Below are 26,021 nucleotides of genomic sequence, written 5' to 3' on the forward strand. Positions count from 1 at the left end.
GGACATAAGTTCTAATTTGAAGAACATACGTTGATGATACATTTTATATGGGCTGTGTGATTTATTATGATTATTTCTTATTCTCAATTTGTGTCTGCAAGCGCGTTATACCTGTTTTATTCCTATGACGAAGTCTAGCTATTTGCTTAGCAGATAGCGTAGCTGCCTGAAACCTAAATGACATTTTATTCTTTTGTAGGAATTAATGTCCTATTACGAATTACGAAAATTAGTAGCAGAATAACACTGTTCTCGTGTAATTCTTATAAAATTATCTTTGTTTTAAGAGTCATTCTTTATGTCTGAATTTCATACTGGAGTACTTAAGAATCGGGCTACGGCTCCTAATCTAGTAGCGAGCAAAGAAATTTTTAAAGGGAACTGTTGTTTCCACAGACAAATACTTTATCATCTATGCACACAAACAGAAAAAAATTCATTAGAAATAACGGAGAGAGTCATGAGTGTTGTATTGGGTCAAAGAAAAAATAAAGCGAATGTGTTCGACGCTTTTTCTTCCAGATATCCTGTCTGGCTTCTTAATTTGTAGTTGTTGCTTTTCATAGCTTAGCGCCACCTTCAGCTCAAAGTTTCAATCACAAAGTCGCATAAAGGGCAGTATGCAATGCAGGTATTTCGAAATGTTTGAATACGTACATGTTCGGAAATCCTACTACAAATCGGTGTCAGTGATATGGCTCTATAATTACTTCTGTTTGGTTTCTTGTGTATTGGTGTGATCTGTGCAACTTCCAAACATTAAGTACAGAACTTTCGTCGATCGGGATGAAATGCAATTACACTTACGTTGTTATTCTAAATTAGTATGCCTTTTTTTTACCTGTGCTAGAGACTGGCCGATTTCTTTGGGCCCTCAGAATTTACGTCTCGATTCCTGTCTCTGCACGACGCGTGAAATTTCCAACATTACAGATCACTTTCAATTGGGTGTTCACGCACATGAATATAATGATATTTGCTAATCGTCTGTATTATGGCACCTTCAATTATTTTCAAAATTGTTATTTGTGCTGACTTATGGATGGATAAAACAGAATAAATTGGAAATTACGACACTAAGGTGGGTTTTGGACAGTAAATGGAAATGTCGTGTGGCTAGGGCCTCCCGTCGGGTAGACCTTTCGCCTGGTGCAGGTCTTTTGATTTGACGCCACTTCGGCGACCTGCGCGTCGATGGGGATGAAATGATGATGATTAGGACAACACAACACCCAGTCCCTGAGCGGAGAAAATTTCCGACCCAGCTGGGAATCGAACCCGGGCCCTTAGGATTGACAGTCTGTCACGCTGACCACTCAGCTACCGGGGCGGACGGTTTTGGACAGTGATCTACTCACCATGTGTCATACGACGTAACGTATAACGTCGCTTCCCGTGTCATATTTTGAGGTCTAAATACGAAGTCAGTTTTGATTACGATAATTTAGAGAACTGGGAAATAATTCCGAGATGCAAGTAAGATAGTTGCGTATACAATTTTTTTATGTGTACAGAGAAACAATGTATTGTATTGGAGAAAAATTATCCCAATGCTTTAAATACCCTGCCATCGTTAATATCGTCTATGAGAAAGAAAACCATTCTGTAAACAGTTCGTATCAGTATTTCGCAACAACGAGTTCTACATCTACATCTAGATGGATGCTCTGGAAATCACATTTAAGTGCCTGTCAGAGGGTTCTTCGAACCACCTTCACACTTATCTATTATTCCAATCTCGTATAGCGCGCGGAAAGAACACCTATATCTTCCCGTACGAGCTCTGATTTCCCTTATTTTATCGTGGTAATTGTTTCTCCCTATGTACGTCGGTGTCAACAAAATATTTTCGCATTCGGAGGAGAAAGTTGGTGATTGAAATTTCGTGAGAAGATTCCGTCGCATAGAAAAACTCATTTCTTTTAATGATGTCCAGCCCAAATCCTGTATCATTTCTGTGACACTCACTCCCATATTTCGCGATAATACAATACGTGGAGCGCTTCTTTCTACTTTTTCGATGTACTTCGTCAGTCCTATCCGGAAAGGATACCACACAGCGCAGCAGTACTCTAAAAGAGGACGGACGAGCTAGTGTAGGCAGTCTCCTTGGTAGACCTGTTACATTTTCTAAGCGTTCTGCCAATAAAACGCAGTCTTTGGTTAGCCTTCCCCACAACATTTTCTGTATGTTTCTTCCAATTTAAGTTTTTCGTAATTGTAATACCTAGGTATTTACCTGAATTTAAGGCCTTTAGATTAGACCGATGTATCGTGTAGCCGAAGTTTAACGAATTCCTTTTAGCACTCATGTGGATGACCTCACACTTTTCGTTATTTAGGGTCACTGCCAATTTTCACACCATTCAGATATCTTTTCTAAATCGTTTTCCAATTTGTTTTGATCTTCTGATGACTTTATTAGTCGATAAAGGACAGCGTCATCTGCAAACAACCTAAGACGGCTGCTCAGATTGTCCCCCAAATAGTTTATATAGATAAGGAACAGCAAAGGGCCTATAACACTGCCTTGAGGAACGCCAGATATCACTTCTGTTTCACTCGATGACTTCCCGTCAATTATTACGAACTGTGACCTCTCTGACAGGAAATCATAAATGCAGTCACATAACTGAGACGCTATTCCATAAGCAGGCAATTTCACTACAAGCCGCTTGTGTGGTACAGTGTCAAAAGCCTTCCGGAAATCCAGAAATACGGAATCGATCTGAAATCCCTTGTCAATAGCACTCAACACTTCATATGAATTAAGAGCTAGTTGTGTTTCACAGGAACGATGTTTTCTAAACCCATGTTGACGTGTGTCAATAGACAATTTTCTCCGAGGTAATTCATATTTTTTTAACACAATATATGTTCTAAAATCCTGCTGCATATCGACGTTAACTATATGGGCCTGTAATTTAGTGGATTACTCCTACTACCTTTTTTGAATACTGCTGTGACCTGTGCAACTTTCCAGCCGTTGGGTACGGATCTATCGTCGAGCGAACGGTTGTATATGATTGTTAGGTATGGAGCTAATGCATCAGCATACTCCGAAAGGAACCTAATTGGTACACAGTTTGGACCAGAAGACTTGCTTTTATTAAGTGATGTAAGTTGCTTTACTACTCCGTGGATATTTACTTCTACGTTACTCATATTGGCAACCGTTCTCTATTCGATTTCTGGAATATTTACTTTGTCTTCTTTTGTGAAGGCATTTCTGAAGGCTGTGTTTATTAACTCTGCTTTGCCAGCACTGTCTTCGATAGTATCTCCATTGCTATCGCGCAGAGAAGGCATTGATTGTTTCTTGCCGCTAACATACTTCACATAGGACCAGAATCTCTTTGGATTTTCTGCCAGGTTTCGAGACAAAGTTTCGTTGTGGAAACTGCTATAAGCATTTGCATTGAAGTCCGAGCCAAATTTCGAACTTCTGTAAAATATCGCCAATCTTGGGGATTTTGCGTCGGTTTAAATTTGGCATGTTTGTTTCGTTGTTTCTGCAACAGTGTTCTAACCCTCTTTGTTTACCAAGGAGGATCAGGCCGTCGTTTGTTAATTTATTTGGTATAAATCTCTCAATTGCTGCCGATACTATTTCTTTGAATTCAAGCCACATCTGGTCTACACATATATTATTAATTTGGAATGAGTGGAGATTGTCTCCCAGGAAGGAGTCAAGCGAATTTTTATCTGATTTTTTGAATAGGTATATTTTTCGCTTATTTTTGGAGGATTTGGGGATTACAATATTCAATCTCGCTACGACAATCCTGTGTTCACTGACGCCTGTATCGGTTTTGATGCTAGTTATTAACTCAGGATTATTTGTTGCTAAGAGGTCAAGTGTGTTTTCACAACCGTTTACTGTTCGTGCGAGCTCATGAACTAACTGCTCGAAATAATTTCAGAGAATGCGTTGAGCACAATTTCGGATATTTTATGCGTACCTCCGGAATTAAACATGTATTTTCGCCAACATATCGAGGGTAAATTAAGTCACCACCAACTATTATCGTATGAGTCGGGTACGTGTTTGAAATCAAACAGAAGTTTTCTTTGAACCTTTCAGCAACTGTATCATCTGAACTGGGAGGTCGGTAGAAGGATCCTATTATTATTTTATTCCGGTTGCCAACAATGACCTCTGCCCACACTAACTCACAGGAAGTATCTAGTTCAATTTCGCGAGAAGTTAAACTACTTCTAACTGCAACAAACACCCCACCGCCAACCGTGTTTAGCCTATCTTTTCGGAACACCGTTAGGTTCTCCGCAAAAATTTCGGCTGAGCTTATATCCCGCTTTAGCCAGCTTTCAGTGCCTCTAACGATTTGAGCATCCGTGCTTTCTATTAGCGCTTGGAGCTCTGGTACTTTCCCAACACAGTTTGATAGTCTGATAATTTTCGCACCCTTCAAGCACTTGCCTCACTTGTAAATTGAATTATTTCACTCTTGTTGAAGATCGAGGGTATTTCGCCTCTCTCATATATCTTGCACTTCAGGTGGAATATTTCTGCCACAGTTCCACGTATAAGCTGAGATTTATTGATTTTGTTATGGTCATCATTGTCGTTATTCATACAATGCAAAATGCAGGATGGAAGAACAACATTATGGAAAGGGTAGATTGCTGCTCACCAGATAATGGAGATGTTGAGTCGCAGACAGGTACTACAAAAAACTGCTAAATAAGAAAACTTTTGGCCAAAAGGCCTTCTGTATTAGACAACATATATACACATATTCTTGCGAATACAACACACACACACACACCCGTGACCACTGTCCTTGCCTACCGAGGCTAAAGTTTGTGTATAGTAGCAGATATGGTTAGAGATTTAGGTGTTCCTGCATTAGTTTTTTACAATTAAAAACACTTTTTCTCCTTGCTTCTTAAAACGTTTTAGAGTAATTCTGGTGCAAGAGTAAAGAAGTATTTTTATTTACTGTGCTATATTTTCAAGATTTTTTGGTACAATACATATTCATTATAAAAGAAGGATATGTGAGTAATGAACGCGAAATTAATGTAACAAGCTGAAAACAATACGTAAATAGCAAATTATATTGAAATACCAAAACGAAAATATATTGGTGCGGTTCCAACACCATACAAGAGATCATTCATGGTCACTTTCTATAAATTTCTCACAGTCAGTGTCTGTAAAATCGTAACTATGCCCTTCTGTGGTATTTCTTGAAGAATGCCCTTTCTGGGCAACACGCGTGTTGCTGTGCCATTGTGTTGTGTGCATTTTTCAGTCTTCCTCATCGTCTTCTTTGACCACATCCTCTTCTTTCTCCACTCCATCTTCTTACACCCTTGGTAACTGGAGATGGGAAATATTGTTATAGAACTTGTGCTAAAGTGGAGGGATGTAATTCATCATCTACTCCAGATTTTTCCATGTCTCAAATTTTGTTTCAAACTCATGTTGAAGCAAAGGCCACGGAAGAGGTATCGATGGGGGACCAATATTGGGCCTCCTAAAATCCGCTTCCATGAACTCAAGATCAGGCTTAGTGTGTAACTGAACTACGCTGTTGCAGGACTTTCTTCACTGATTCAGATCCACTTGATATTTATCTATTGTATTTTGTTTCCTTCTGTGCCTTTAGCAACTATATCCTATGCTATGACAACCATGGCTTTCAGTGAAAGAAAATTTCCTGTTTCCAATTCCACTACGGAAAACTCTCTGCTCACCTTATTCCATCCTGTCTTGGGTAAAAAATACGTGTTTGATACGTTAATTTGCCTTTTCAGAGAGACCAAAATCTTCATAATATTCCATTTACATATAGCAGGCCCTAGGACCTTATGATCTGGTGTGTCAGTATGCGGATTTCGTGTCAAGATGTACTAGCGGTCTTTCAAAATATGACATATTTAAACATGCATTAAATATTATATGTTGTTGTTGTTGTGGTCTTCAGTCCTGAGACTGGTTTGATGCAGCTCTCCATGCTACTCTATCCTGTGCAAGCTTCTTCATCTCCCAGTACCTACTGCAACCTACATGCTTCTGAATCTGCTTAGTGTATTCATCTCTTGGTCTCCCTCTACGATTTTTACCCTCCACGCTGCCCTCCGATACTAAATTGGTGATCCCTCGATGTCTCAGAACACGTCCTACCAACCGATCCCTTCTTCTAGTCAATTTGTGCCACAAATTTCTCTTCTCCCCAGTTCTAATTAATACCCCTTCATTAATTATGTGATCTACCCATCTAATCTTCAGCATTCTTCTGTAGCACCACATTTCGAAAGCTTATATTCTCTTATTGTCTAAACTATTTATCGTCCACGTTTCACTTCCATACATGGCTACACTCCATACAAATACTTTCAGAAACGACTTCCTGACATTTAAATCTTTACTCGATGTTAACAAATTTTTCTTCTTCAGAAACGCTTTCCTTGCCATTGCCAGTCTACTTTTTATATCTTCTCTACTTCGACCATTATCAGTTATTTTGCTCCGCAAATAGCAAAACTCCTTTACTACTTTAAGTGTCTCATTTCCTAATCTAATTCCCTCAGCACCACCCGACTTAATTCGACTACATTCCATTATCCTCGTTTTGCTTTTGTTGATGTTCATGTTATATCCTCCTTTCAAGACACTGTCCATTCCGTTCAACTGCTCTTCCAAGTCCTTTGCTGTCTCTGACAGAATTACAATGTCATCGGCCAACCTCAAAGTTTTTATTTCTTCTCCATGGATTTTAATACTTACTCCAAACATTTCTTTTGTTTCCTTTATTGCTTGCTCAATATACAGATTGAATAACATCGGGGATAGGCTACAGCTCTGACTTACTCCCTTACCAATCACTGCCTCCCCTTTCATGCCCCTCGACTCTTATTACTGCCATCTGGTTTCTGTAGAAATTGTAAATAGCCTTTCGCTCCCTGTATTTTACCCCTGCCACCTTCAGAATTTGAAAGAGAGTATTCCAATCAACATTGTCAAAAGATTTCTCTAAGTCTACAAATGCTAGAAACGTAGGTTTGCCTTCCTTTAATCTTTCTTCTAAGGTAAGTCGTAGGGTCAGTATTGCCTCACGTGTTCCAACATTTCTACGGAATTCAAACTGATCTTCGCCGAGGTCGGCTTCTTTCAGTTTTTCCATCGTCTGTAAAGAATTCGCGTTAGTATTTTGCAGTTGTGACTTATTAAACTGATAGTTCGGTAATTTTCACATCTGTCAACACCTGATTTCTTTGGGATTGGAATTATTACATTCTTCGTGAAGTCTGAGGGTATTTCGCCTGTCTGATACATCTTGCTCACCAGATGGTAGAGCTTTGTCACGACTGGCTCTCTCAAGGCTGTCAGTAGTTGCAATGGAATGTTGTCTACTCCCGGGGCCTTGTTTCGACTCAGGTCTTTCAGTGCTCTGTCAAACTCTTCACGTAGTATCATATCTCCCATTTCACCTTCATCTAAATCCTCTTCCATTTCCATAATATTGTCCTCAAGTACATCGCCCTTGTATAGACCCTCTACACAATCCTTCCACCTTTCTGCTTTCCCTTCTTTGCTTAGAACTGGGTTGCCATTTGAGCTCTTGATATTCATACAAGTGATTCTCTTTTCTCCAAAGGTCTCTTTAATTTTCCTACCTATCTTACGTCTAGTGAGATAAGCCTCTACATCCTTCCATTTGTCCTCTAGCCATCGATGCTTAACCATTTTGCACTTCCTGTCGATCTCATTTTTGAGACATTTGTATTCCTTTTTGCCTGCTTCATTTACTGCATTTTTATATTTTCTTCTTTCATTAATTAAATTCAGTACGTCTTCTGTTACCCAAGGATTTCTACTAGCCATCGTCGTTTTACCTACTAGATACTCTGCTGCCTTCACTACTTCATCTCTCGAAGCTTCCCATTCTTCTTCTACTGTATTTCTTTCCCCCATTCCTGTCAATTGTTCCCTTATGCTCTCCCTGAAACTCTGTACAACCTCTTGTTTAGTCGGTTTATCCAGGTCCCATCTCTTTAAAATCCCACCTTTTTTCAGTTTCTTCGGTTTTAATCTACAGTTCAGAACCAATAGATTGTGGTCAGAGTCAACATTGGCCCCTGGTAATGCTTTAAAATTTAAAACCTAGTTCCTAAATCTGTGTCTTAGCATTGTATAATCTATCTGATACCTTTTAGTATCTCCAGGGTTCTTCCATGTATACAACCTTCTTTCATGATTCTTAAACCAAGTGTTAGCTATGATTAAGTTATGCTCTGCGCAAAATTCTACCAGGCGGCTTCCTCATTCATTTCCTAGCCCCAATCCATATTTACCTACAATGTTTCCTTCTCTCCCTTTTCCTACTCTTGAATTCCAGTCACCCATGACTATTAAATTTTCGTCTCCCTTCACTACCTGAATAAGTTCTTTTATCTCATACATTTCATCAATTTCTTCGTCATCTGCAGAGCTAGTTGGTCATCTGTATTGTTGAGGCACGCAAGCCTACGCACCAACCGCAAGGTCTATGGTTCATGGGGGGAGGAAAAAGAATTATATATGTACTCTTGAAAGCATACACATCAGACTATTGCTATGTTCTCAAAACATACATACCTGAATCTTCTTTAAAGACAACAGGAATTCTCCTTCTGTCTGCCTTTTCAGTTATACTAGTTGTATTCTAAATACTGCCCAGTCATTGGCTTAGAGCTTAAGCTTTATTAGCACAGGGTGTGGCTCTATGCGGGAACCCACTTTTAATTGTTTTACTCGGATGAGATACACACTTTAGCTTTCTAGACGTGTATTTAGGTCATTTTCTGGTGAATACCACTTGTATCACTTGTACACTCACCCCCTCATTTATTAAGTGTTGTGAATGTTGTTTCTTTACTAATGGCGTTGTAGATTTTTGCAACGGATGTTTTTGAGATACCTATTGCAAAACATAGTAAGTACAGAATGTTCACGACGCGTATATAAATGTAAATGTCTGAAGATGAGTTGAACATAAAATGAATTTACTCTCAAAACGGTGTGTTTTGAGACATATTTTGCTGACGTGTCGTGTCGAGAAAGGAGCAGCATTGTCATTGGTGCGTTACCCCATAAACACTAAAGTCACGAACGCTGTAGTCTTGACTTTCTGCAATAGGAGCGCTGAGCTCAGGTCATGTGACGAGGTAGCCGGCGAGCTTAACTAAGGAAATGAATCGGGCTCGTGAGTCACCGAACGTTGCCCATTTCAGGGGCAACGTGTCTGAATAAACCAATGACCAATGTGATTCCTGTGCATTATTTTTTTGGTAAAAAAGCTACTGAACGATATCTTTTTTGAGACTAAGGAGAATATGATGGCATTTTAGTGTCTTATAATGCGATCTGAATTTTTTATTTGTTTCAGGCTGCTGTCGAGTCTACCATAGCTCGATACTCGGGAGGCTGCTCATCGAAGAAGAAGAACAGTAACTGTGCTAAGAAAAAGGATCCGTGCAAGAAACCTGAGCCGTGCAAGCCAGCTCCCTGCCCAAAACCTGATCCGTGCAAGAAACCACCGCCTTGTCCTCCAAAACCACCTCCGTGTCCCAAACCTGATCCATGCAAGAAACCAGATCCATGTCCAAAACCAGATCCCTGTGCAAAACCAGATCCCTGTCCAAAACCTGATCCTTGCAAGAAACCAGACCCTTGTCCTCCAAAACCATCTCCATGTCCAAAACCAGATCCCTGTCCAAAACCAGATCCTTGTCCAAAACCAGATCCCTGTCCAAAACCTGATCCATGCAAGAAACCAGATCCCTGTCCAAAACCTGATCCATGCAAGAAACCAGATCCCTGTCCAAAACCTGATCCTTGCAAGAAACCAGATCCCTGCCCAAAACCTGATCCATGCAAGAAACCAGATCCTTGTCCCAAACCAGATCCCTGTCCAAAACCTGATCCATGCAATCCTTGTCCAAAACCTGACCCATGCAAGAAACCTGATCCCTGCCCAAAACCAGATCCCTGTCCAAAACCAGATCCCTGTCCAAAACCTAATCCATGTCCAAAGTGTTAGTGATTAGACGAAACAATCTTCTCCAAAATGATAGTTTTGTCCCAAAGAGAGAAAACATAGCCTATATTGAGGTAAGTTTTTAAAAATGTGATTCTTACTGGTATTTTTACATAGATTTCTTCAGCTCTGATTATAAAAACTATGTATGTACAAATGTACTTTGTTACATGGTATTCCAAGTATTATTGCTAACATTCAGATACAGCTACAAATACCAGCTACTAGTTCTGCTGTAAGAGTTATAGGTTACTTACTGCGATGGATATGGTTGATCTTCATGTTTTCCGTCGTGATTGGAGCAGATTTCCATCTTGGCTCCTCCAGAGACCCAGACTTATTTTAGATTTGACTAATTTTAAGAAAAATAGTACACCAGATTTTACATTCCAACCTCAGTTTTTTAACATTTTAGATGTGCATTACCGTCGTTTACACTGATGGCTCCAAACAAGAGAATTTCCTTGGCTGTTCTGTAGTGTTCCCTGATCAGGTTAACCGGATTCGCCTCCCTGATGAATATACCGTTTTCGTAGCGGAGCTCCACGCTATCCTGAAGGCACTGGAGCTGATGAATCGTGTTCAGGGCAATCGATTTCTCCTCCGCTCCGATTCTCTTAGTGCCTTACAATTATTGCAGAATCTGTACCCATCTGAGGAGATGGTCCAGCTGATATATGACCAACTGAACTTGCTCCAACGGCGGGGTAAGGAGGTGTCCTTCTTCTGGGTGCCTGATCATGTAGGAATATGGGACAATGAACAGGCCGATTGGGCTGCCAAGAAGGCCTGCAGAGAGCACGATGTGGTCCAGTGTCCTATTCCCTTGCAGGGTGTCTTTTCTGCACTCCACAAGAAGTGCATGGAGTTGTGGGAGGGAGAATGACTGGAGGTGACGACCAATAAGCTGCGGTTGGTGAAGTCAACATCTCGGCCATGGCGTTCCTCCTGCCGGTTGCTCAGGCGGGAGGAAGTGACCCTCACTCTCTACTACGGCGGGAGGATCCCCCCTTTTGTGATGCTTGTGGTGTGCACATCTCTGTCCGCCACATTTTAACAGACTGCATTTTATACCGTGATGCAAGGGCATAAGCACAAGTTGATGGGGATCTGCCTTGCGTTTTAGCTAATGATGAGACGTGTGTGTCTAGGGTTTTAAAGTTTTGTGATGTGTCTGGACTCTGGCCTAGGCTGGAGGTTTTAGTGTATTGCAAAGTGGCTGGCTCCTCCCTTTTTTCCTTGCGGTCAGCCGGCCACTTCCATCTGCTATATTCTTTTAGCTCCCTCTACCACTTTCTTCTCGTGTTGTCCATGTTTTACTGCTACGACATACTTCGTCCCAAGTTTCGGTGTGGGTAGGCACATATTTTTCCAACCTTGTTACCTGTTGACAAACTGCCTATTGGCTTCTGTCTCGGGTTCTTCGGCCGACGTTCATCTAATGATTTTTCTGACGTTTCGCCAGCACGAGTGGCTGCCATTGTCAAAGCTTCACCCTCCATTGCCGGTGGTGAACTGGAGGCGAGCTCGCGGCCGCAGACTATATGTACCTGGCGCGCCAACGTCCGAGGGCTTCTCCGCGGTCATTTCCGTTGCGGTTCTCCTCTTGCTACCTGCGACCGTCGTTCGCTGCTGTACGGGAAGCCAGGATCCGTTTACCTTAAGGCTTTCCTCTTTCTTGTTCAAACTGTTCGCGTTTTTTTTCGGATTTCTACAGCTTCTCTGAACAAGCGCGTGTGATAGTGCTTCTCTACAGCCAGAACTTCCGTGTGGGCGAATTTTATTACGTGGTCGGTCTCATTCAGTGCGTGCTCTGCCACGGCCGATTTCTCCACCTGCCCCAACCTGCAATGTCGCTTATGCTCTTTGATCCTGGTGTTAATTGATCGTCCAGTCATTCCGACATAAACTTTTCCGCCAAACGACATCCTGGCCAGCTTTGATGTTGTTTCGTTATTTACGAAAGTGCCACTCAGTGACGCTCTGGAGCACATCGGTTCCATGTTCCCGCAAGACATCAAAAAGGTCTTCCATGCATGTCTCACCACGAGCTGTTTCACATGGAATGGCCATTTCTACGGACAGCTGGAAGGCGTCGCCATGGGTAGTCCTCTCAGTCCATTGGTGGCCAACCTCTTCATGGAACAATTCGAAACACAGGCACTGGACTCGGCGACTTACAAACCTAAGGTGTGGTACAGGTACGTCGATGATACTTTCGTGGTGTGGAGCCATGGTGAAGAACAGCTCGGTGAATTCCTGAGACACTTGAACAGCCTCCATGCCAACATAACATTTACCATGGAAGTAGAAAAGGACAAGAAACTGCCATTTCTAGATGTGCTGGTCACAAGGGACGGCGAAAACCTGGGACACAGCGTGTATCGAAAACCGACACACACGGACCGATACCTGCACAAACTGTCAAACCACCACCCGAGCCAGAAAAGAGGCATGATTAGTACGCTCGTAACGAGAGCAGGACGAATATGTGAGCCGCAACACCTCACACGAGAAATGCAACACCTGGAAACTGTTCTGAGGAGCAATGGGTACTCCACAAATTACATTAGAAGTGTAACAGAGCCAAACACTCGGCGAAGTAAGGAACCAGAAAAAGAAATGTCGGTTACGGCCTTTCTGCCATACATTCCCAGAGTGACGGACAGAATCGGCCGTATACTGCGCAAACACGGCGTAAAGACGATTTTCAAACCGACAAGGAAGATCAAAGAGTGTCTTAGATCGGCGAAGGAGAAAAGAGACCCACTTGCAATGTCGGGAATATACCGTATACCATGCACATGCGGAAAAGTTTTATGTCGGAATGACTGGGCGATCAATTAACACCAGGATCAAAGAGCATAAGCGACATTGCAGGTTGGGGCAGGTGGAGAAATCGGCCGTGGTAGAGCACGCACTGAATGAGACCGACCACGTAATAAAATTCGCCGACACGGAAGTTCTGGCTGTACAGAAGCACATCACACGCGCTTGTTCAGAGAAGCTGTAGAAATACAAAAACACGCGAACAGTTTCAACAAGAAAGAGGAAAGCCTTAAGGTAAACGGATCCTGGCTTCCCGTACTGCAGCGAACTACCGTCGCAGGTAGCAAGAAGAGAACCGCATCAGAAATGCCCGCGGAGAAGCCCTCGGACGTTGGCGCGCCAGGTACATACAGTCTGCGGCCGCGAGCTCGCCTCCAGTTCACCACCGGCAATGGAGGGTGAAGCTTTGACAATGGCAGCCACTCGTGCTGGCGAAACGTCAGAAAAATCATTAGATGAACGTCGGCCGAAGAACCCGAGACAGAAGCCAATAGGCAGTTTGTCAACAAGTGGCCACGAAAGCCTTAACAATCTTGTTACTTGTGTTTTACGTTCTGTTTCATCTTACTGTTCTGAGTATTTTCTTGACACCCGTCTCGGTACGTTACCGGGCGGGCGCTGAAGGCCTTGCCGTCGTGCGCCCATACAACCCTCTCCACCCATCCATCATCCAAGTATGTGATTGTTGCTTTACTCTTTTTTAGGTTCTAAGAAAAGTCTCATACAGTGTTACCTTGCAGAAAGATGACAAAAAACATGATTCAGATCAATAATTTGCAGATGAAAACTTGATTTTTTTTCCTTAGCTTCCAATTTCTGCCAGCAGAGAGGGAATTTGAAACATGCAGCAACAATATAACTTTGCATAAAATGCGACCATATTAAATACTCAAATGAAGGGTAGTATGATATGTATGAGGTTTGACAACTAGCCGTTTTCTCTACACATTTTTTTACATTCGCCCAAACTTCATTATTCTGTTTCTTTTTCTGTTCTTCTCTTACTTTAAAATTTTTAATGTCCATCATCATTTGTCTTCCCTGTCTATTTTCACTGTTTGAGAAGTTTATTGACTTTTGACAGTGGCTGTTGGTGCATATCACATCGTTTTTGCATCTTGTCAAACGTGTTTTTGATATGGAACTCGAGAGCCAACATATGTAGTGCAAAATGGAATGTTATCATTGGTCCACATTTGTGCTGCCTCAGGTGCCATACATTCAACGATTATCAACAAGTCAGCTTATTCACCTCACATATTTAAAAGAATGTGGTAGTTCTGCACAGCCTGTCCCTACTTAAATGTGTTTAATTCGTTATTGACTTTGAAGAAAACTTTACCACAATACGCCAATAACAGTATTCGATTCAATAGGCGATATTAGGTGATCATCTCTTTTAACATCTTACTGAGCTTCTCAAACAATTAAGTTCAGTTACTTTTGTTCTTCATATAATTGCTAGCCTCAGAAATATAATAATTAACTCCTAACTTGTTTGGTTATATCAATAATTTCTTACAAAATAATGTTTTGGAGAAACTTACCAGTTAGAAATAAAATACCGAATTATAAAAGCAACAAGTAAGAATAATACATAATATTCAATTGCTGTCATCTTATAGGTACCAGTACCAATTCAAGGACTTGTACAATTTATCTTAATCTTAACAGTATACAGGGTGGTCCATCGATAGTGACCAGGCCAAATATCTCACGAAATAAGCATCAAACAAAAAAAAATACAAAGAACGAAACTCTTCTAGCTTGAAGGGGGAAACCAGATGGCGCTATGGTTGGCCCACTAGATGGCGCTGCCATAGGTCAAATGGATATCAACTGCGGCTTTTTTAAAAATAGGAACCTCCATTTTTTATCACATATTCGTGTAGTACGTAAAGAAATATGAATGTTTTAGTTGGACCACTTTTTTCGCTTTGTGGTAGATGGCGCTGTAATAGTCACAAACATATGGCTCACAATTTTAGACGAACAGTAGGTAACAGGTAGGTTTTTTAAATTAAAATACAGAACGTAGGTACGTTTGAGCATTTTATTTCGGCTGTTCCAGTGTGATACATGTACCTTTGTGAAATTATCATTTCTGAGAACGCATGCTGTTACAGCGTGATTACCTGTAAATACCATAGCGCCATCTGGTTTCCCCCTTCAAGCTAGACAAGTTTCGTTCTTTGCAGTTTTTTCGTTTGACGCTTATTTCGTGAGATATTTGGCCCGGTCACGATCAATGGACCACCTTGTATATATTCACCAATTAAATTCCTCATAAATAGCACACCACAATTTGAGAAGAATAGTGATGCACATACATATATATATATATATATATATATATATATATATATTGGATCATCATATTAGAGATGCAACTGCAACCTACATCTTCAATTATTTTCTGGATATACGAGGGTCACTCCAAAAGAAATGCACACTATTTTTGTAAAAATACAGTTTTCATTCTGCATGTGTGAAAGTTTTACAGTGTGTAGATACATCCTTCCCGCTTGTTTTCAAACTTAGTTCGACCTGTTCCCGTGAGTGGCGCTGTCACAACATGTCTTCAAGATGGCTGCTACACTTGACGTTGGTCAGAAGCAACGTGCTGTCATAGAATTCCTGTGCTGTGAAAACGATACAGTGGGAAACATCCACAAGAGGCTGAAAAAGATGTAAGGCGATGCTGCTGTCGATCGCAGTACAGTTAGTCGGTGGGCAAGCAGGTTACGTGATGAAAGCGGGCACGGCAATATTGAGGATTGTCCTTGCAGCTGCAGGCCTTGTACTGCACGCACTCCAGACAATGTGCAGAGAGTTAAAGGAATTGGTGACCGCTGACAGACGCATCACAGTGAACGAATTGTCACGCTAAGTTGGGATAGGGGAAGGAAGTGTTTGCAAAATACTGAAAGTGTTGGCGTTAAAAAAGATTTGTGCCAGATGTGTTCCCAGGATGTTGACAGTGGCTCACAAAGAAACAAGAAAAATGGTATGCAGCGAACCTTTGGAACAGTAAGAGAATGGTGTACATGAATTTCTTGGAAGAATTGTGACAGGTGATGAAACATGGCTCCATCATTTTTCACCAGAGACGAAGAGGCAATCAATGCAGTGGCATCACGCAAATTCACCCAAGAAAAAAAATTCAAAACCACACCTTCTGCTGGAAAAGTGGACATTGTGCCAAGTGGAACCATCATAGATTCTGATGTATATGTGACGACACTGAAGAAACTTCAAGCTCGACTGAGTCGTGTTCGACCACATCGGCAAAAGCAGGATGTTTTGCTGTTGGACGGCAATGCACGGCCACATGTCAGTCAAAAAACCATGGAAGCGATCACAAAACTCGGATAGACAACACTGAAACATCCACCTTACAATCCTGACCTGGCTCCATGTGACTATCTTCTCTTTAGAAACTGAAAGATTATCTTCGTCTAACAAGGTTTGAAGATGATGACTCCCTTGTGCACGCTGCCAAACAGTGGCTCCAACCGGTTGGTCCAGAATTTTACCATGCGGGTATACAGGCGCTGATCCGAAGATGGCGTAAAGCAGTTGAGAGGGATGGAAATTACGTGGAGAAATGAAAATATTGTTCCTAAAGGATGTATCTACACACTGTAAAACTTTCAAACACGTAGAATAAAAGGTGGATTTTTTTTTAAAAAAAGTGTGCACTTCTTTTGGCGTGACCCTCGTATTCCAATATCTGTCTTCTTTTACAGTTTTTACCTTCTCAGCTTCCTCTAGTACCATGGAAATTATTTTCTGATGTCTTAACATATCTCCTATTATAGTAGAATAACTACAGTACTAGAAGAATCAGTTTCCTTTTAACTCATTATTAATGCTTTTAGTGGTTCAAAAGGGAGTTCAATATGCTTCATCAAAATTTTTGATCATTTGCCCAATGAAATGTGTGACAGGTGGTAAAGCAACTTCTAAATTTTGCCTAGAATCATTTCTTCTGAAGAACTCCCTCTACTACATAGACAAATTGTTATTGAAAAACTGGTAGCCTGTAAAGAACTATTGTGTTAAGCGTATTTGTATGATTTGGACTGAAAGATATGCTCATTAATATTAAACTTTGGCCAGTGGGCCATGTAGAACTTGAAAATGTCATGCTTGTAGCCATCCGCTGAAACTATTCATGCATACATATCCTGTAAACCGACTTGGTCCACATCATTTCGATAAAGTCGTTCAGCTTATCAATAGAACTTCCAACTATGAACTAATTGAGATGGGTACAAATGTTTTCTTGCACTTAATCATCTAGAGGGCTTAGGGTATCTCATAATGTAGCTAGTAATTGATGTCATCTGTCTGTGTTTACTCGGAAAGATAATTTTCTGATTACAGCTGCAACTTCCATTGTCCAACAGTTTTATTATTAACGAAGTTCCACACGTTATTTCAACACTGATATTTACTATAGTCTTCATGAGCATTCAGCCTTTGAAGCCACCAGCCAAGTTTGTTGTTATCCTGTCATCGTTATTGTATAGGATGAGTCAAGAAGGACTTTACACCTTTTGAATGATACGCAAATTTATTGAGATAACTTACAGACTCGGTAGATGTGTCATTTTTTACAAACAACCTCATATTTGAGTGACATAGTGCATCAGTACACCAGTCCGCCACCAGGAGCGTCAGTGTAGGTAACAATTAAAACGGCTACTTCACTGGTGCGGAGCGTGCTCGCTATTTGTCTTGGGTTGATGAAATGAACTCTGCAAAGGTCGTTCGGCGTAAAATTCGCACCGAATTCCCTAAAGAACCTCCAAGCTGGCCTACAATTTACTCCTGGCATAAGAACTTTGATGAGACGGGTTGTTCACTGCGATATGATAAATAAACCAGACTGCCTGCATATTAATGATTATGTCGAATAGGTTAGGGAGAGCTCTGCCCACAGTTAACAAAAATCAACGCGACGTGTGTCTCGCGAGACTGGCATTCCACAAAACACTGTTTGACGAGTGCTGCGTAGTCGTTTACACTTGAAACCATACAGATTCACGACGCCACAGGGGCACTGATGATGCAGATCAGGTCGCTTGTGGAAAATTCTGTGCAGAAATGTTGCATCAGCTAGAGGACGACGAGACTTTCCTGAACACAATAATCTTCAGCGATGAGTCAACATTTCGTATCAGTGGCACGATGAACACCAACAACTGCAGAATATGAGGCAGCGAAAATCCCCATGCAACTTTGGAACAAGTCTCTGAAAGCCTCAGATTTAATGCGTTTTGTGCCCTAAGCAAATATAAAGTTTTCGGCCCTTTCTTCTTCATGAAGAAAACTGTCACTGGTATTGTGTATCTGGATATGCTTGAAAACTTTTTAATTCCACAGATCAATGAAGATGAAGATGATCAAAATGGGATGGTTTACTTCTAACAAGACGGTAGATAATCGCTTTCCAGGTCGACTGATTGGCGGTGAAGGGGTAATTGCGTGGCCACCTCAATCCCCAGACTTGACGCCACTGGATTTCCTTCTCTGGGGTTTCATTAAAGACTGTGTGTATGTTCCTCCCCCACCGAACAATTTAGCCGACCTGTAAAATCTACGCTGTCATTGCACAAGCTGCGTCCTAATTGCTGCAAGGACTGTGGGAAGAAACTGATTACTGGTGAGACGTTTGCCACATTACAAATGGTAGTTACATTGAACCAAAACGATACTTGATACTTTTATTTGAAACTTAAGGTTGTTTGCTACAAAATGACTCTTCTAACGATTCTGTAAGTTAACTCAATAAATTTTCATATCATTCCAAAGTTGTAAAACACTTTTTGACTCACCCCATAAAGTGAAACCAGATCTTGAACTATCGGTCTCTACCTTGGAGTTGTACAATATGATTGCCATAGTTAAACGACTATAACTTTTTTTCTGTTCCTAAAATGTGTCACTTACATATATATTACAAGCTTCCTCCCAGTGATACCCATTTCACAGCGATTGTATTAACAGATTTTTTTTTTAAATAGCAGTGTTACAAAACTAACGTACTGCGTATCTTGAGTGTGATGAGATGTTGCTCTGCTCTGCTTTGTCTGATAACCATCAACAACTGTTGATTACTACAGCGACAGTTTGCTAAATTGTTAACTTCCAAGAAATCTTCGTATTTTCAAGCAACTATTTTCTAGGATGAGATAACGTTGGTAACTGATACCGTTCCACTGCCGCAATCTAATTTGTGAAAAGGGCGTCATTTGGCTGAAAGAGATCTTCTGAAACTTGTACAACATTAGATTCATTCTGCATGCGAAAATTAGAGTTTATGGAGACTATCTTAAAACTAGTAATACATCCTTCTTCTAACTGTTTTATTATAAATAGTCTTTGACTGAAAACTAATAACGAACCGTCATTTTACTTCTATTTAAGATAACAATAATGTTAATAACGAAAATAGTAACAATGCTATGAATAACAATGATCATGTTAAACGCTTCTAAGGCTTAACACTAATACAGAAAGGAGTCTGATACATGTGTGCAAAACTGTTCAGTATCCTAGCAGAATATACTACATGCTTTATGACTAATGTGGTGGATTGTGACCTTTCTTTGAGCAATTCCTCCTACTACATTGAAGAGTTCTTCAAAGGCGTTTCTAAAATTAGTGTTTTAGCTTATTTTACAATTAATATTATCACAGTAATATACTATTGTTTCATAATGTAACTTATTACATTGCACTTCAATAAAATGTCGATCCTTGACTTCTCTCCACATCCTAGAGGCACATCTCCATTGGATGCATGGGATACAGCTAATGTAAAATATAACAGTGACGGTTCAATTTGTATGAGATAACATTCACATCACTTAACAGTTACAGTGCACTATCACTATCCATAGTTGGGCTTAAGCTAACTGAGGACATAATTTGATGAAAAGAAAGAATGAAAAGGAACAAGTCAGCAGAAAGGAAGATAAGGAGGTAGGAATGGATACAGCAGGCTGAACAAGAAATAAATGAGAGAGTAGATTGGACGGAGGGGAAGAAAAGACGAGAGAAATGCTGTATGTTGAACAAAGGGGTGAACATTCCACGAGATAGGAAGATCAGTTCCTATGTATAGCAGTGATAAAAGAACATCCTTCCTTTTCCTCTAGAGTGAAGACTGGCTTTGGTGCTTGTGTAGACTGCTTGAGTAGTGTTTAGCCTAGATACAGCTAGAATACTGGATATACAAAGCTTAAATTAAAATTTTGGAACGTTTATAATTATTTGATGTATATGAGGAGGTGTATATTTTGGAGGCTAACCCTAAAGTGTTTTGCATCGTCACTGTCAAATTTTAAGCAACAGCTGCTAACGTACATGGAACATTATTTTCCACACATCATGGATGAGGAATGTGTATGAGTCGATTTTGAGGTTCTGAAAATGACTAACGACAAATTTGGACCTATCACAGTTCATTAATGACATGTTGAAATAAATTTAAGAGATGTGTTCCAACTCTACCCTGAATCTTGTTACACAGCTTGTGCTTTGTTACACTGCTTGTGCTTTCACAGCAATGACTGCCCACCTTTGTTGGCATCATGTGATCATGTTCGATGTTGTGAAATTTATAGCTGATTCAGGCACAAAATGGAAGGGTGCTGCAGATTCATAGTACTGGAATCAAAGACTACTATACACAGTAAGATATATTATGCCCAATAGTTTCGTAAGTGTCGTTAGTGGAAATCGATGGTAAGCTACTCGAGTTGAGTGTGGTGGTAGGAGTCTCTTAGAACAGAAATATCAGCCATAGTAGCTCTAACATTATATGGAAACCTTTGTTCATAAGATTAACGGCAGTCGCAATTAAGTTCTCATAGTCCCAAATCTCACTAATATATAACTGTCATGTTTCAACTAAGCCTCAAATGCATGTGGACATAAGTCAGATACATTGGCATTTTGATGATGTACCAATTCACAAATTCCATATGGGAATGCAAGTAAGTTCTCATAGTTCCAAAGCTAACTAATATATAACTGTCATGTTTCAACTAAGCCTCATCTGTGAATAATGCATGTGGACATAAGTCAGATACATTGACATTTTGATGATGTAATTAATTCACAAATTCCATATGGAAAGTGAAATGCAGTTGTCCCATAGGCTACATTTCTTGAGGTTGGATTACATATAGGTTTTATTTCTGCAGCATCCTCTGTATGGTTATATGACTTGCACCGATAGCACGTATGCTCGTGTGTATCGAGAACCAAACATGTAAACTAGTAAAGGTAGGGCAGACTGAAAGCTTAGAAGCCAAATATAAAAATTATTTATGAATCAGCTATGATGGAATGCATAACATGATTTATGTGGCACACTCGTGTGCATCTCATAAGTGAGCAGTGATAAGAATTTGTTCTATAACAACTTTTGAGAATGAGGACTAAAAACACTCTCTCTGAGAATAATTTAGCGCTAATATTAGCTAGAAAACATAGCAACTGACAAATTAATATGAATATTAATATGAGAATAATTGACAATAGCTATCTGCCAAAAATTATTTAAAGGTGATAATAATGTATAGCTGATTGTTATTGAATGTATCATAGATTGAACAAAATTACACCACGTGAGAAAAAATAAGTATTACTTGTATTTAGAGACAAGAAGGGTTAGAGGAAATAAAACATTAATTAACATTAATTTTGGCAAGAAATTTTGGGCGTTGAACAAAATAATATGAAACTGCAAATAATTTGGCACTAATTGTAGCTAGAAACATGAGGAGTAGCTTGAGAATAATTTAGTGTTAACTGTACCTAGAATCATTAGATATTGGAAAGAATATTACGAAGATGACAATAATTTATCATTAATTGTAACTAGAAACTTTAAGGGTTGATCAAAATAATACAGACATGAGAAATTTTTAACACTAATTGTACCTACAAAAGTCACAGATTGCACAAAAAACATGCAAGTAAGAAAAACATAGCGTTAATTACAGTCAAAAATTACTGATTTATACATTTACATCTACATATATACTCCGCTAGCCACCAAGTGGTGTATGGCGGAGGGCACTATTTCCCCACCTCTGTTCCACTCGCGGATCGCGCGAGGGAAAAACGACTGTCTGAACGCCTCAGTTCGAGCTATAATCTTCCTTATCTTTGAATGTTGATCATTGCGCGGTATGAAAGTTGGTGGTAAAAATATATGCTCTACATCCTCGGCGAAGATCGGATTTTGGAATTTAGTGAGCAGCCCCTCCCGTTTAGCGCTTCGTCTATCTGTAAGTGTGTCCCGCGTCAAACTTTCTATGAGATTTGTAACGCTCTCGCGATGGCTAAATGTACCAGTCACGAATCTTGCCGCTCTTTTTTGGAGCTTCTCAGTCTCTTGAATCAGACCTAACTGGTAAGGATCCCATACAGACGAACAGTACTCTAAGACTGGACGAACTAAAGTATTGTAAGCAGTTTCCTTTGTTGAAGGACTGCATCGCTTCAGGATTCTACCAAGAAACCGCAATCTAGAGTTCGCCTTACCTGTCACTTGTGTAATCTCATCGTTCCATTTGAGATCATTTCTAATAGTCACACCCAGATACTTGACATATGTTACCGCTTCCAAAGACTGGGCATTTATTTTTGTACTCGTACATTGATGGGGATTTTCGCCTTGTTATACCCAGTAGGTTACACTTACTAATATTTAAAGATAACTGCCAGTCATTACACCACGCATTAGTTTTCTGCAAATCCTCATTGATTTGTTCACAACTTTCGTGTGATACAACTTTCGTGTAGACTACAGCAACATCGGCAAGCAGTCTAATGCCGATGTCAATACCATCAACCAGATCGTTTATGTAAATCGTAAAAAGCAGTGGACCTATAACGCTGCCCTGGGGCACACCTGATGTTACGCTTGTTTCTGCTGATGTCACCCCATTCAGGTCGACATACTGCTCTCTGCCTGTTAGAAAACTTTCTATCCATCCGCATATGTCATCGGATAGGCCGTAAGCGCACACTTTTTGTAGCAAGCGACAGTGCGGAACTGAGTCGAACGCCTTTCGAAAGTCGAGAAATATGGCATCAACCTGAGAGCCGGTACCTAGAGCCTGTTGTATATCATGCACAAAGAAGGCCAGCTGTGTCTCGCGTGACCGCTGTTTCCTAAAACTGTGCTTATTTCTGCAGATGAGCTTCTCAGAGTCTAGAAAGGTCATTATGTCTGAACACAAAATAAGTTCCATGATTCTACAACAAATCGATGTCAGTGAAATTGGCCGGTAATTATGTGCATACGATTTTCTACCCTTTTTCTAGATTGCTATGACCTGGGTCTTCTTCCAGTCCCGTGGAACTTTCCACCGTTCCAATGATCTCTGATAGATGATGGATAAGAATGGTGCTATATTTGTGACATAGTCAACATAAAATCTTAACGGGGATACCGTCTGGGCCAGATGCCTTTCTAGCGTCTAAGGATCTCAGCTGTTTTACAATCCCAGATACACTAAACACTATGTCAGCCATCCTTGCGTTTGTTCGATAATTGAAAGGGGGAATGGTGCTGCAGTCCTCTACCGTAAACAAGTTTTTGAAAGCTAGTTTTAGATTTTCGGCCTTCCTGTATTGTCAACAAGAGAAGGTATTGAATTATTTGTAGCGTTAATAGAGTTTACGTAAGACCAAAAATTTTTGGGGTTATTTTTAGAATCTGCAGATAAAATATTGCTTTCAAATTCGTTAAAAGAATCTCTCATTGAACTTTTGACAGCTGGTTTCATTTCGCATAATTTCTATTTGTCAGCGGGGCAGCGACTACGTTTAAAACGACTGTGCAAAATTCTCTGCTTTCTCAGCAACTTCCTAATATGTTTGTTGAACCAAGGTGGATCCTTTCCCTTAACTTCCTCAAAAAGATCAGGTCTGCTTGTTGCCAAGGATAATTCTGGACCATGATTTTAGACTGGATTGAACACACAATTGAAGTCTGTATGAAAGTGTCAGTGTCACTTTACGCACTACAGAAATATAAAAAAGTATTTTCTTCTCAGCTGAAGAAAAGGAGGTTGTAGAGACAGTAACATTACCTGTACTTGACTGTGGTGATGACTATCTCCAGAGACTTTAGAATGAAAGCTCACACAGGCTGGAACTGGCGATGAATGCTTGTGTACAACACTTCTGTGATGTATGCTTTTTGAATCATATCACACCAGCTTATGAACAATTGTTATGGCTACATCCAGTAAACATAGAGACTACCATACTATATGTTTTCCTTAACATTGCACTCCCTCTTATTTGACTTCAACTCTTACTCCACTATCTATAGGAGTAATACTCGTTCTCAAAAAAGTAAAATTCATTCTTCGTGGCACATAGTACTGCCACGTTTTCTATACCATTTTCTGTATCTGGAACCTGACTTTTGAACAATTTTCCTCAAAACATTAGAGAACGTAAATTCTTTCCAAACTACAAAAGACAGCTAATGGTCCACCTTCTACTACAATAACCATCTCTTCCACATTTGGTGCAGTTCCCTCCCGTCAGTCACCCTTCCCACAACTTTTCTCTGCGCCTTGTCGGCAGAGTTCTCTATTTATATTCTACATCTACATCTACATGGATACTCTGCAAATCGCATTTAAGTGCCTGGCAGAGGCTTCATCGAACCACCTTCACAATTCTCTGTTATTCCAATCTCGTGAGCGGAAAGAATGAACACATATATCTTTCCGTATGAGCTCTGATTTCCCTTATTTTATCGTGGTGATCGTTCCTCCCTATGTAAGCCAGTGTCAACAAAATATTTTCGCATTCTGAGGAGAAAGTTGGTGATTGGAATTTCGTGAGAACATTCCGCCGCAACGAAGAACGCCTTTCTTTTAATGATGTCCATACCAAATTCTGTATCATTTCTGTGACACTCTCTCCAATATTTCGAGATAATACAAAACGTGCTGCTTTTCTTTGAACTTTTTCGATGTACTCCGTCAGTCCTATATGGTAAGGATCTCACACCGCGGAGCAGTATTCTAAAAGAGGACGGACAAGCGTAGTGTAGGCAGTCTCCTTAGTAGATCTGTTACGTTTTCCAAGTGTCCCGCCACTAAAACGCAGCCTTTGGTTAGCCATCCCCACAACATTTTCTACGTGTGCCTTCCAGTTCAAGTTGTTCGTAATTGTAATACCTAGGTATTTAGTTGAATTTACGGCTTTTAGATTAGAGTGATTTATCGTGGAACCGAAGTTTAGCGAGTTCCTTTTGGCACTCATGTGGATGACCTCACACTTTTCGTTATTTAGGGTCAACTGTCACTTTTCGCACCATTCAGATCTCTTTTCTAAATCATTTTGCAGTTTGTTTTGGTCTTCTGATGACTTCATTAGTCGATAAACGACAGCGTCATCTGCAAACAATCGAAAACAGCTGCTCAGATTGTCTCCCAAATCGTTTATATAGATAGGGAACAGCAAAGGTCCTGTAACACTACCTTGGGGAACGCCAGAAAACACTTCTGTTTTACTCGATGACTTTCCGTCAATTACTACGAACTGTGAGCTCTCTGACAGTAAATCACAGATCCAGGCACATAATTGAGACGGTATTCTATAAGCACGCAATTTCACTACGAGCCGCTTGTGTGGTACACTGTCAAAAGCCTTCCGGAAATCCAGAAATACGGAATCGATCTGAAATCTCTTGTCAATAGCACTCAGCACTTCATGTGAATAAAGAGCTAGTTGTGTTTCACAAGAACGATATTTTCTAAACCCATGTTGACTGTGTGTCAATAGACCGTTTTCTTCGAGGTAATTCATAACGTTGGAACACAACATATGTTCGAAAATACTGGTGCATATCGACGTTAACAATATGGGCCTGTAATTTAGTGGATTACTCCTGCTACCTTTCTTGAATATTGGTGTGAGCTGTGCAACTTTCCAGTCTTTGGGTACGGATCTTTCGTGGAGCGAACGGTTGTATATGATTGTTAAGTATGGAGCTAATGCATCAGCATACTCCGAAAGGAACCTGATTGGTATACTGCCTGGACCAGACGTCTTGCTTTTATTGTGATTTAAGTTGCTTCACTACTCCGA

The 26,021-nt window shown here is 40.4% G+C and overlaps 1 protein-coding gene across 1 annotated transcript in view; it reads left to right on the forward strand.

The window, feature by feature from the left end:
- LOC124552249 (keratinocyte proline-rich protein-like) overlaps positions 1 to 10,052 on the forward strand; it is a 34,161-nt gene extending 24,109 nt beyond the window's left edge. The window contains exon 2 of the mRNA XM_047126531.1: positions 9,399 to 10,052. Within this exon, the coding sequence (XP_046982487.1) occupies positions 9,399 to 10,052 (654 nt within the window). The remainder of the gene's footprint in view (positions 1 to 9,398) is intronic.
- Positions 10,053 to 26,021: the final 15,969 nt, after the last annotated feature.

Source organism: Schistocerca americana, chromosome 10 (genome assembly GCF_021461395.2).
Source record: "Schistocerca americana isolate TAMUIC-IGC-003095 chromosome 10, iqSchAmer2.1, whole genome shotgun sequence".
Lineage (NCBI taxonomy): Eukaryota > Metazoa > Arthropoda > Insecta > Orthoptera > Acrididae > Schistocerca > Schistocerca americana.